Consider the following 13414-nt stretch of genomic DNA (forward strand, 5'->3'; position numbering starts at 1 on the left):
TGGTCATGTCGCCACCGGAACTCGAGTTCCCGTCTCCTCGGCTTCTCGTTCTGCTTAGACGCCGGACCTCTTGCATCTCGCTGTCACATCCGGAGCAATCTCGAAAGTTGCACGCTCTGTGTCTCTTCGGCTCTTCCACTCTCGGGTGTTGCCCTGTGTGCGTACACCTCTCTCAGCTTCACGGCTCAGCGTGTTGTCCTCTCGTAGTTTCTTCATCCTAGTTGAATAGAGGAATCTCTTTAAAAAGACAAGCTCCTCTATGATCATTACTTATGTCTGAGTTTGATACAGTTCTTCATAATGGATGATCCCCAAAGGGGAGTCTCTCCCGGTGAGATCCCACTTGCCACCTCCTCCATTTGGAAGGGTGTTGCGGAGTGGGATCACCTCCCTAGCCTCACAGGGGTGGGCGGGGGGGGGGGGGGGGCTCCTCCTTTGGGAGAAGGGACACATTCCCTGGATTGGTTGCGTTGCCCCCCTGAATCTGTATAGTCAAAGGATGATCTGTTGTAACCTGATGATAGAAGAACGAAGGACAAAGCGGTCTCTTTTATGAGAGAAAACCTCATGTTGATCCGTGTTGCGAGTGCTGAGGGCGTTAAGGGCTCTTCTGCGGGGATCCATTGCAACTTGTGTGCCCCTAGTGGCAATGTTTGTAGGCTTTCTGGTTCATGCAGAACATGAAAGGGGTGAGGGCATGAACTTGGAGCTGCTTGGATTGAAGCCGCAGGCCGCAGGTACCCAGTGGTGGGTCAGCTATGGGGTCCTGGAGGAAGGAGATGCCACTGCAATATGGCTCCATCAGGAATAGGTTCCACATGGTGACTGCCTGCAGCAGGGGGAAGGGGCATGGAATGTGGCTGGCAAGAGTGCCGGGGAATGAGCCTTGGACGAGGCTTGTATCGGAAAAACGGCTGCATCCCTGATCAGCGTCTTGGGCCAAAGTGAAAGGCTCTACGGACCAAACACAAATTGAAGGACCAAGATAGGATTCACTTAGGAGGGACAGGTGCATTGTGAAAGAGAGGGGGTGTAGAGGAGATAATGATACCAGAGTAGAAAGGAACATCTACGGAATCCAGACTAGAGAGAGAACTGGGAGAACAGGCATGAATGGGTGTAAAGGATGAGACCAGAGGCGTGCTGAAAACTCATTTTACCAGCTGCACTCCTCCCATTCTTCATGCATTGTCACCAAGTGTGCATGGGGGATCAGAGAGATGCAGGACCTAACCCCATTGATGCAAGCGGATGCCTTTCTAGACTCTAGCCTCATGCAGAGTCCCTCCCTGGGCAACAACCTGACGGAATAATGAAGGAACACAGCTGACACCCATGATTGACACAGCGCCCTAATGATGTGTTCATTATGCCATCACTTCAACACAAGTGTTAGGGAGAATTCTCTGTAAAGGCTAATTTCCCAAACCTAGTGAGTCCCCCAGCAGCTCTGCTGGATTTTTGGGGTTTATTTTTTTTCTCCTGCTAAGAGTGAGACTCTTTTACTCCCACTCTTAGACATGATTTATGGTGTTCCTTTGACTGGTAATGTGTTTTATGGGCTATGGGGTCTTTTACTCCATAGGGTTCCTTGTGTTTTTGATGTGTGTTACACAGCACCCTCCGTGCTGTAACCCAGGGGTGTCGTAGCGACCCCCCCAACATAGACTCCATACCCTGGGACTGACTACTGTCTCCCAGGGCATGTAAAGTCACCATTGGCTTTACTAGTCCCAAATTATGAACAGAAACCAGTACAAACCATCATATTGTGGACGTACTGGTGGGGGCAATTCGATTGCCCCGGGATCTGTTGTTCGAGGGGGCACTTCTCCGTCCCCCTGATCGAGTTCTGGCTGGTGACAGTGGATACTACTTTTTATATTCGACTGCGAATATATCTCTATGGGATTTTCCCATTGTTCGAGGCTACCAACTTTAATTATTTAATTCCTATAGCCTAGAACATACCGCTGGTTTATTTATTTAATATTAATTCACTGGTTGGTATTTTTTGCCAGAACTCTATTCTAAAATGGTGTTTGTGTTCTCTTCTGTGACTCCAACTCAAGTCGAGCCCTTTGTTCCACTTTTTGGCAGGCTTCTCCACAGAAGCCTCCAAAAGTGGTGCCACTCTGTCTGGGTACCACAGGGGGTGTGGGAGGGGGTTTAGGCACCCTCGACTGAGATGCCTTGGCAACTCAAGTCGCACTCTTGTGTGATTGGCACCACTTAGCATGTTTGAGTGACAGCTAGGCTGAATGATGGGGGTTTGCTGCATAACAGCAGGGCTTTGTGGACTGGAACTTCAGAAGTCGCCACAGGACCTAAGAATCCGAGGAGGGAGAAGCTGAGCCGACCTGCAACGACGACACCACTGGTGGAGCCCTGCTGAACCGTCTCACCACTTTTCCCCGACGACAGAGGAGATCTCCAGCCCGGAGAGTCTTCTTCCTTTGACTGGTGGGGATAACCAGTTTTGCATTCTTTTCACCTTCCTGGAGCATCTCGTGGCCACCTTGCCCGTGCCAAGCACCCCGGCAACCGGAATACCACGGCTTACCACTACCGCGAAGAGAAGGCTAGCACCTTTCAACCGAAGAACTCCGCGGCTGGTTTCTTCCGTGGCAGTGCAACGACCTTCATCTTTCCTCCACGGCAAGACCTCATCTTCCTCTGGACGAAACACCGACTTGCACCCGCTGCCAGGAACAACTGCCCCCGCTGGAGCTTCCTTCACACTTAAAGTACTGTGTCCCGCCTGGCTTCCCTTGCGACAGATCATTTGGAATGACAATAAAGCCTGGACTTTCTAACCTGGGCTGGCCTGGGACAACCTAGCTAACGTTTCCTGGCTTTAATTTCATTCTTTGTGTGCAAACTATCTACAAGACTCTTTGGGCATAACCCCACTGTGTGAACCTGGACCCCTTCTGCTTGCTCTCTCCAAGAGTGGGCCTTGCAATTCACTTCCTTGCTCTCCAGTAGAACTCTGCCTATCCTGCCTTACTGTGGTTCTTTTAAAAGTATTGAAATTTGTGAGCTTCCATATCTTTTTCCCTCCCTTTTTAATAACTTATTAGAGTGCCATCTTATGTTAAGCGCTCACCTCTGTCTGAAAATAAGTGGTGTTTCTCATTCAGACTTGTCTAATAAGTAATTAGGGTTGTATATACATATATAATAGTGACTGTGTGCTGAATTTACTTACCTCTTTGTTGCTAGTGTAATTTACAAGTGTGTCTTTAAATAAATAATTATATACTTTTACACCAAAGCTCTGGTCAGTGTTTGCTTGTGCTACTGTATCTCTGTACCTATTGTGTATACTCTATATACTGCCTAACTCTTCTTGAGAGAGGTCTGACTGCTCAGCCACAGCTACCAAGTGAATCTGTGTGGTATAGACTGCTACCAAGTGGGTTTACTGCCAAACACCTGTAGTCTTAAATCTTTTGCAGTGGTCCCTAAGGGAACTGCACAGGTTTCTGCCTAACAACAAGGATTATAGATGTTTGCCCAAGATCACAAGGGGGCACTGTATTGAAGCTCCTCCCCTCACAACCCTACAGAAGGAGCCTTATGGGTGCCTGTTGAGCCTCGAAGTAAAATGAAGCTGAGGCGGGGGGCGGGGAGGTGGGCGGTGGTGCTTCGGTTGCCGAACATAACATTATGCACTTTGGTAATGCTGTGTTCGTTATGACACTGGTAATGGCATTCATCGTACAAAAGCATGTTGCAAAGATGCACACTTTACAAAATGACATGCTCCCAGCTTTAGTTCGTTTGATAAAAATAATGTGTCTGTTAATGGGTCGAGTTCATTACTGTTAAATCTAAAGATACTTGGAAATGTGCGACCTGGGATCATAGGGATATATTACATTGTTTTTGAGACACACTTACTTTGTTCTTGTGCAACGGACAACAATGTATAGCTTTGCTCTACACCCCTGTAGTGTATGATGGTATCAAGTAATGACTCGAACCCTTGCTTCCTTCAACAGAACATGGGACGGCTCCTACATCCATGAACCTGCAAATGATTCCTCGAAGATGGAATATCCAGATGAAGAAGAAAAATCCCACAGAAGATGGACAAGACCAGTCAGATGAGAGCCAAATGCCCTGCATTTGTACCGACTGTGGGGAATGCTTTAAAGACCCATCGGGGTCTGTAACCCAGCAGAGTTGCCAGAAGAAGAGTCTCCACAGATGCACACATTGTGAAGAGACCTTCATGACCCAATCCCAACTCCTGAGGAATGTGAGGTGCCACCCGAAGGAAGAAGCTTTCTCCTGCAGTATATGTGGGGAGTCCTTCACCAGCAGCCCCAGTCTCATGAAGCACGAGAGATCCCACGTGCACGAGCAGCTCTACAAGTGCTCAGAGTGTGAGAGTAGCTTCACTGAGAGGTTTCAGCTTCACAAGCATCGGAGGATACATACTGCGGGAAAGATATTAGAGTGTGATCACAGCTGCACAGATATGGCAGGTGTGTGCCAGCATCAGAGAACCCATGTTGAGGTGAAGCTCTACATGTGCACAGAATGTGGTAAACGCTTCAGGCTGAAATCCTACTTGAGTAAACATCAACAATGTCACACAAGTAAGAAACCAAATGAGGGCATGCAGTGTGGGAATAGCATCGCACAGAACTTGAATCTGCTGCCCCCACATCAGACAATCCATAGTGGAGGGAAGCGATACCAGTGTCTGCAATGTGCTAAGTGCTTCAGGGTGAAATCACACCTGGTTGTTCATCAACGATCCCATACAGGGAAGAAGCCATACCAATGTACAGAATGTGAGAAAAACTTCACACAGATCTCAAGTTTGCATGAACATCAGAGTATCCACACTGGGGAGAAGCCACACAAGTGCTTAGAATGCGGTAAACACTTCAGGCTGACCTCGCATCTGGTTACACATCAACGATCCCACACCGGGGAAAAGCCATACCAATGTAAAGAGTGTGGTAAGCACTTCAGACAGACATCACACCTGGTTAGACATCAGCGATGCCACACAGGTGAGAGACCATACCAGTGTACGGAGTGTGAGAAATACTTCACTCAGATGTCCGCTCTACGGCAACATCAGAGAATTCATACTGGAGAGAAGCCCTATGGGTGTGTCGAGTGTGGTAAGCACTTTAGTAATGCATCAATATTCAGAAGACATCAGCGATGCCACACAGGTCAGAGACCATACCAGTGTACGGAGTGTGAGAAAAGTTTCACGGAGATATCCACTTTACGTCAGCATCAGCGGATCCATACTGGTGAGAAGCCCTATGGGTGCATGGACTGTGAGAAAAGCTTCATTCAGCTGACAAGTCTACGCCACCATCAGAGGATACACTTGGGGGAGAAGCCCTATAAGTGCGCAAAGTATGATCAGCACTTTAGTAATGCAACAGTGTTCAGAAAACACCAGAGAACCCACAAGGGAGAGTAAGGATGACATTTATCAATCTATCGCAGACTACTCTGGTGCCTACACGTATATTCACTGAATGCATTAGGAAAGACAGAAACGTGAAACCTGGCTTTCTGCCATGTGCTAATGTTATTTTCCAACCTGTTGTTTGTTTGCGTGAGTTAAGGTTTGGTTTGCAGTTAATTGGTGGGGTTAAACATTCCCCTTGCCATTCCCAATATTAGAAGACTTTTTCTAGGTAGTAACCGTAACCAGACATCCAAATGTGCTCTCCTCACCAGCCCTTGTCTTTGGATAACGGACTTGTGGAGCGTACAAAGCGGTGTGCTGGTTTTATGTGGATAAGCGAGCGGCGAATCACTTTATGCCTGGCTAGTCGCTTGCAACTTGGTTTTTTTAGTCATGCCTAACGTTTATTTAAAAAATTTCACCTGATTTCTTTATTTTTGAGAGACTGTTCTTTGATTTGAATCATTTTTATGTACCCCAATGGGGCGCCAGACACTTCAAAATTTGTAATCGTCAATGAGACTTCAGATAGAAATTTTTATTTTATCCAAAATGCCCATATATGTTGACACATGTTTTGGCCGCTCTAAGGCCTTATTTGGCTATAGTCAACAACAAAATCTGCTGAAAGTTAAATGACCACATCAACCTGGCAAGAAACCATTTCTTTTATCAGTGTGCAGTTTATTTTTTTGAAAGGCTTCAGAGAAATGCATTCAGTTTCAGAGGTGGCTTGCAATTACATCCATGTAGATAAAAATCACAAGAAGCTGCCTGGTTTCTGTCAAGTAACCCAACCTTTGCACTGCCCTCTGCTCTAAACCTGTGTGTAAATGTACCCAGGAAAATAATAAAGCTGGCGTATTTACAAGATTTTCATACGTAAAAAGGCCTGGTACTCGCCTGATGTGGAGTCCTGGTTTAGTATAGTACCCCATGCGTACTCTTCCTATTAGTTCAAATATCAACTGGAGGTGAAGATGTACCATTGACAATAAGAGGGATTGTTCCCTTGGTCCTGTAAAGATATATGTATATCTTCTTCTTAACTTTATTTCGGCTGAAAGCCATAAAAGTGTTCACAACAACAAAAAATGCACATTATAAAAACCTTCCCATTACAATCAGTAGCACAGGAAGATCGCATGAAGCAATAGATGTTTTCGCTCTAAGTTATAAATCGACTGAGAAAGTCCCTACAGGCCTTTCTCCCAAAGGGACATCATTTGCTCCAGAGAAGACAGCAACTCTAGGCCCCAGGGATATGGGCCCAAGTTAAGTGCGGTGTTTGCCAGGGAGTTAAATGTCCTGTTAATACTCAATAGGTCCCTGACCAGTCTAGGAACTCAAAGGTTTAATTCGACAATGTCACAGTCCAAGCTGCCTCCCTCGCTGTATCCTTGAGCAGTCAACAATTTGATCCATAGTGACAAAATGGAATCCCCTCACATTTTTCCACCAGTGTAAGCACTTATTACAAAGTGCTCCCTTTGGTTCATGCTGTTTTGAGGTCAGTTTGGGAACTCAATGCATGAAAACTGACCGTGGTGCAGTAGGCCTATTAAGAATTTCTAGGAGATTTGAAAGAGTCCTGTAGCAGCACGCTGGTTTTAGGAAGCACATTATTTGTTTGTTTAATTTATTTGTAGAGCGCTCCGGACCCGTGGGTAGAAGGGCGCTATAAGGATACGGTTACAGTCATGAAATATGCAGTAACATTTACAGGGTACATCAAATTTACAAAGAAGGATTTACATAATATGACAATTTACATATAATACAGGTGTGGTTGGAGATGAGGGTAAAAGCTACTCATTGTTCAGTAGCCAGCCAATAACCAGTTTCCTAAAGATCGGGAAGGACTCAGTGGTTTTAATTTTGAGTGGTAAGGTGTTCCAAAGTTGGGTGGCTAGCACAGTGAAGCTAGCGCCTCCTGCTCTTGTTAAGGCGAATCTGGGCACTAGTAGGCTTTAGGAGTTGGTTGATCTGGTGGTTCTGGATGAAGATTTTAAAGTAAATTTGTTGGAGAGGTACGGTGGGGCTAGATTATTTAAGGCCTTATAAGTGAGGCAGATAGTTTTGAGGTCGATTTTTTGCTGTATGGAGAGCCATTTGCACGCTTTCCTGGTTGTAGAGATGTGTTCACGCCTTGGGATGTTGAGTGCGGCGCGTAGAGCATTGTTCTGGAGAACCTGGAGTTTGTTAATTATGGATTGGTTGGCTCCTAGGTACAGGCTGTTGCAATAGTTTAGTTTGGATTGAATGAGTGCTCTGGCCAGAGTGAGGCAGCTGTCCGGGGATAGGAAGGGTCTGCTAGCCCTGGTTAGCTTACCTGTATATGCAGTGGCCGAGGCGGTTGAGTTGATTTGTTTGGCGAGGTTGGTGTTGGCGTCAAGGTGGAAACCTAAGGTTTTCACACTTTTGGCGATAGGGATGGTGTTACCGTCTATGATGATGTTCTTGTAACTGGGGCTGAGTTTAGACAGGTTATTAGGAGAGCCGACCAGCAGAAGCTCCGTCTTCTCATCATTCAGACAGAGGCCGTGGGTGGCCATCCATGCCTGAATGATGGAGAAGATTTCGTTAATCCGGGTGACGTCCGCATTGTAGTTGCCTGAGATGGTGAGGAGAATCTGGGTGTCATCTGCATAGTTAGTGTAGGTGACACCCAGATGGTCCAATTTGTCGAATAGAGGCTTCGTAAATATATTGTACAAGGTGGGGGAGACGCAGGAGCCTTGAGGGACTCCACAGGTGATGGGGATGGGGTCAGCAGCAGCTGTAGTGGAGAAGACTCGCATGGTTCTATTCGCTAGGAAGGATTGTATCCATGCGGAGGCACAGGAGCCCTGTGGGACTCCGCAGGTGATGGGGATGGGGTCAGCAGCGGCTGTTGTGGAGAAGACTCGCATGGTTCTATTCGCCAGGAAGGATTGTATCCATGCGGAGGCACAGGAGCCCTGTGGGACTCCGCAGGTGATGGGGATCGGGTCAGCAGCAGCTGTAGTGGAGAAGACTCGCATGGTTCTATTCGCTAGGAAGGATTGTATCCATGCGGAGGCGGAGGAGGAGAAGTGGGCAGCGATGGAGAGGTGGTTGCATAGGATTTCATGGTCGACTAAATCGAAGGCCGCTGAGAGGTCTAAGAGAAGTAGGATGGCTGCATTGCCTTTGTCTTTGATTTCATCACTCTGGATTTTGAGGTCAACCAGAGCGGTTTCAGTTCCGTGTTGAGGTCTGAAGCCAGATTGACGTATACCCAGCAGTTTGTTAGATTCCAGGTACTCCTGAATCTGGATGTAGGCGACACTGTCCACGATTTTTAACAGAAACGGGACAGTGGTGATGGGTCTATAATTTGTTGGTATGGCTGGGTCTAGGGATTGTTTTTTTAGGAGAGGGAGCACCCAAGATTGTTTTAGGTTGTTGGGGACAGAATTGTTGGCAAACAAAAGGTTGATTAGCTTAGTGATAAAGGGGGAGAGGTCTCTGGCAGCATCTTTTATTATTTGGGCAGGGCAGCTGTCCCCTTTGCAATTAGAAGGTTTTAGGGAAGTGATAATTTTTTGGACTTCTAAGATGGTCACTTTCTTAAAGGTGAAGCCTATGTTGGCTTTGTTAGATGTAGGTGGGCTTAAGCCAGGGTTAGTGGTTTTGTTGCTGGAGAGTTGTTGACGTTTATTCACAATTTTGGTCTGGAGCCCTGTGATTTTGTTGTTGAGGGCATTCTGGATGCTGGTGCACCAGGGTTTATCTTTTGAGCAGTTGTCTGGAGGGGGGTTGGGGTTTTCTAGCTCCTTTAGAATTTTAAATAATTCTTTGGTGGAAGAGCCTGCCTGATCAATCCTGACGTTGTAGGCATCTTTTTTGGTGCAAATTATTTCATTTTTGTATAGCGCTGAGATTTTCTTGAGATTGGATTTGTTTTCAGGTGAAGGGTTAGTTTTCCATACTGATTCTAGTTCGCTTTTCTTTTTCCTGAGTAGTTTGAGTTCGGGAGTGTACCACGAGTTCAGGTGGTTTATTGGTTTGCTTTTACGTAGTTTCAAAGGGGCAATGGTATCAATGGCGGTAGCCATGGAGTTGTTGAAGGTGTCAACTAGAAAGTTAAGGTCAGCGTTGTCCGGTAGGGCGTTAAGGGTAGGTAGGACCAGGGGTAATAGGGCTTCGGCAGTGATGTTACGCTTGTTTCTGGTTGGGCAGGCTGGTGCCAGGGGGTGATTCTTAGGCGTGGTCTGGATGGTGTGAATTTCAAGTGGGATAAGGTAATGATCTGTCCATGTGAGAGGTTGGGGGTCCTTACAGGTGGTGTTACAGTTAAGAGTTGCTACCCAGTCGAGAATTCTACCTTTCTGGTGAGTCGGTGAGAGACTGAGTTGAGCGAATCCATGCTCAGTTAGGGCGTTTGCTAAGGATGCGGCTGGTGCGTCCTTAGCGTCGTCGTAACCTAAATTGAAGTCGCCGAGGATGATAGTTTGTGCTAGTGGCTTGGAGTTTTCAGTGATGAGTGCTGTAATGTCTTCCTCGAAGGTCCCAGGGGGGCCTGGGGGTCTGTATATGAGGTGTAGTGTAATCATGCTTGTGGGGGAAGTTTGTAACTTGATTGTGAGTAACACAGGATTTGAGTGCTAGTGTGGAGACTAGTCTGCAGCCTAGTGGTGATTTGGAAATGAGAGCTACGCCTCCTCCTTTACCATTAGGTCTGTCAGCTCTAAGGATGGAGTAGTTGGCAGGAATGGCTAGCGATAAATGTGGACCTGAGGCCTCATGTAGCCATGTTTTCGTTAGGGCAAGGAAGTCAAGATCATGAGTTGGGATGGTGTCAGCAATTTCGGTGGGGTGGGCGGCCAGGGATCTGGCATTGAGTAAGGCTCCTTTTAGGGGGAGTGGGTCGGACTCATTGGGGGTCTTTAATTTCTTCTTAGTTTTGGTGTTGAGTTTGGGCAGGTGGATGCTATATGTAGGGGGCAGCCTGGTGCCTAATCTGTTGTTGCGGGCAGTGATTTCTGGATTAGTGGAACGTAGGGTTTCTGGAAATTTCAGTGTGGGGGGTACTGTAAGACATGGGGCACAAAAAGTGCTGTGATTGGTAGTATTGTTAGAGGTCGCCTTGGCAGGTGAGCTGTTGACTACGGAGGCAGTAGGGGGAGAGTGATGGTTGGGTGGGAAAAGCGGCTGGGAGGGTAGGAAGGGTGTCGGGCAGGGGATCGGGTAGTGCCTAGGGCAACCTAGATTGGCTAGACCGTTGTTAACGGTTATGAAGATGTTGCTGGTACAGTGTACATTGTCTGGCATGCTGCAGAAAGGGAACATGGCGAGAGTGAGAGTGAGACAGGTGAACATGGTCTGGGCGGGCGGCTGCTCAATGCAGGACTGGTACACACTAGGGCTGGTGCCTGGATAAGAAAATACACTCTGCGGATAGAAGCTGTGCGGTGAATGCTAGGCAGGTGTAGGCAGGCGCATGGACTTTGCTCAGAATAGACTAATTTCACTTTACACAAAGTAGGCTAACTTCCCTTTGCACCGAGTAGATCAAGAGTTCAAAATCATACGATTGGGCTGATAGGTGATGCCTAGGTTTAAGATGATACGATTGTGCTAAAGTGCAATAAGGGAAACATCTAAGTTCAGAATAACACAGTTTAGCAAAAGTGCAGTAGGGTGACATCTAAGTTCAGAATAACACAGTTTAGCAAAAATGCAGTAGGGTGACACCTAAGTTCAGAATAACACAGTTTACCAAAAATGCAGTAGGGTGACACCTAAGTTCAGAATAACACAGTTAGCAAAAATGCAGTAGGGTGACACCTAAGTTCAGAATAACACAGTTTAGCAAAAATGCAAAGGGGCGCAATGCAAATGCATAGTAACGAGCACACAAATGTGATTTGTCTATGAGGGGAGGTAATAGAGATAGCCAAATAGGTCATAGTACATAGGTCCGACTGGAAGTGGTGCATTGTTGCAAATGTTATAGTTTTGAGCAACCTTAACGTCCAGTGCAGTGACTGGTATCCATAGCAGATGACGGTAAGGTAATAAAGGGTGCAGATAGAGTGGATAAGGTGGAAGGCGCAAGTGGAGTAGGTTGTGCAAATGAGGATTGCTCACAACCTCATAAGAGACTGGCAGGCAAGGGGTATGGCCCTGGGCACTGGTCAGCTCAGGACAGTCTCTGGACAGTTGTTGGCCTTACCCTCAGGGCCTTTCCAGGAAGGGCCGGCTCACGCCTGCCGGCTCCCGATAGGCTCCTGATGTTGGTGGAGGGGCCAATCACCGACAGGTAGCACTGTGGTGGAGGGGCTGCAGATGCTGGGCAGTGTAGAAGACACGGGCGGCCATCTTTAAAATGCGAGCACCTCGTGTATTTTAATGGTGGCAAAGGGTGCTGTTGGCATTTACAGCAAGGCTGCACAACTCGGGTGCAAAACGAATGCCTAGTATTAAAAGCTTGCATTCTTTGTGGATAGTTCCACGGCTACCGCGCTTACGGCGCTAAGAATAGCCAAGTAAACAGTTGCCAGCATACCTTTGTATGGAGGAGGCCTCGGGCAAATGAAGATGAAACCAACTGCTCCTGCAGTGGTTCAGAGCTCCTGCTCCTGTTCCAGAATGGTGCGAGTGGCTGGGACGTACGGCTGCAGTAGCTGGATCACGGAGCTTTCCGCGGAAGTAAGCTCCCGCCTACCCGCTCCCGATAGGCTCCTGATGTTGGTGGAGGGGCCAATCACCGACAGGTAGCACTGTGGTGGAGGGGCTGCAGATGCTGGGCAGGCAGATAGTTCTGAGAAATCTATCTGCCTGTGTGCTCCAAGTCCGCTTTGAAGGAAATGGGATGGCAGGGTGCAATGGCTGTTTGGGGTCGTGGCCAGATGGTTCTGAATTACAAAATTCCCCTTTACTCCTGTGGGCATTGGCAATTTGCAGACCTTGTTGCATTTCCATTGCAGGTTCCTCTAAGACTCTGGCATATCTGAGGGGGGTTGACACAGGGCTCTTGGATGTGGGATTTGTCTATCCTAAATCATTTGTTTGGTTCTGGAACCCTTTCTCTCCCACCTCATTAATTCAATGTTTTCCTGCTTCTCTCTTTCCAAGGGCATCGTTTTTTTTATTATCAAAAGTTTGCATAGGACTGTACTACAATTACATTGGCACTCCTTGGGCCCAGAGCCCTCCTCTTTATGATCGAGGTTGGCAGGAAATATTCTCTGAACGTCAGTTGCTAGGTCGAGTGTGGTTGCCAAGAGGGCAGTGACCGTTGACCCTAAGGCACTTGCCAGTCTCAATTCAGGCTCCCTTCCTTTGCTTGATGTTATGTGGGCAGTGGGCTGATTCATGGCCTTATCAGAGATCATCGTGGGTAGTATTGTGTCCCCACCTCCCATTAAATGTGATTTGTATTCAGGCTGGAGTGCCATAGTGGTGCCAGTGGTGGCCGCAGTGGCCCCAGTGGCCCCTTCACCAGATGAAACGTCAGCGGGGGCATTAGGTACACCCAAAAATTCTTGGCTTTTGCTAATCAGCAGGAGGGCCACTCCAAAAGTACTGACTGAGCCAATAAAGCTGTGGTGTCTTGGTGGACAGTGCCTGGGGGAACCAGAGTGACTACATTTACATTTGGGATTTTCGTGGTCCTCTTCTGAGTCAGTATTTACTGTTTTGCCCCCAGTTAAGGCCTGAATCCTGGACCAAGTCCAGTGCCAGGGCTGGGCTGGCTTCAGCAAGCCTGGGAGTGGAGGAGGTGGAGTTTGCCCAGGCCCCGGCTGGGCTGGCTTCAGCAAGCCTGGGGGTGGAGTAGCTGGAGTTTTCCCAGGCCCCGGCTGGGCTGGCTTCAGTGAGCCTGGAGGAGGTGGAGTTTGCCCGGGCCCAGGCTGGGCTGGCTTCAGTGAGCCTGGAGGAGGTGGAGTTTTCCCGGGCCCAGGCTGGGCTGCCTTCAGTGAGCCTGGAGGAGGTGGA

At 47.8% G+C, this 13414-nt stretch overlaps 1 protein-coding gene across 2 annotated transcripts in view; it reads left to right on the forward strand.

The window, feature by feature from the left end:
• Positions 1-13414, forward strand: part of LOC138564517 (zinc finger protein 345-like) — an 88965-nt gene that overhangs the window by 53774 nt on the left and 21777 nt on the right. For both annotated transcript variants that reach the window (XM_069642916.1, XM_069642917.1), the window contains exon 3: positions 4008-5457. In XM_069642916.1, coding sequence (XP_069499017.1) covers positions 4008-5457 — 1450 coding nt within the window. The remainder of the gene's footprint in view (positions 1-4007; positions 5458-13414) is intronic.

The sequence above is a fragment of the Ambystoma mexicanum genome, chromosome 1p (assembly GCF_040938575.1).
Source record: "Ambystoma mexicanum isolate Mex_15411 chromosome 1p, UKY_AmexF1_1, whole genome shotgun sequence".
Classification (NCBI taxonomy): Eukaryota; Metazoa; Chordata; class Amphibia; order Caudata; family Ambystomatidae; genus Ambystoma; species Ambystoma mexicanum.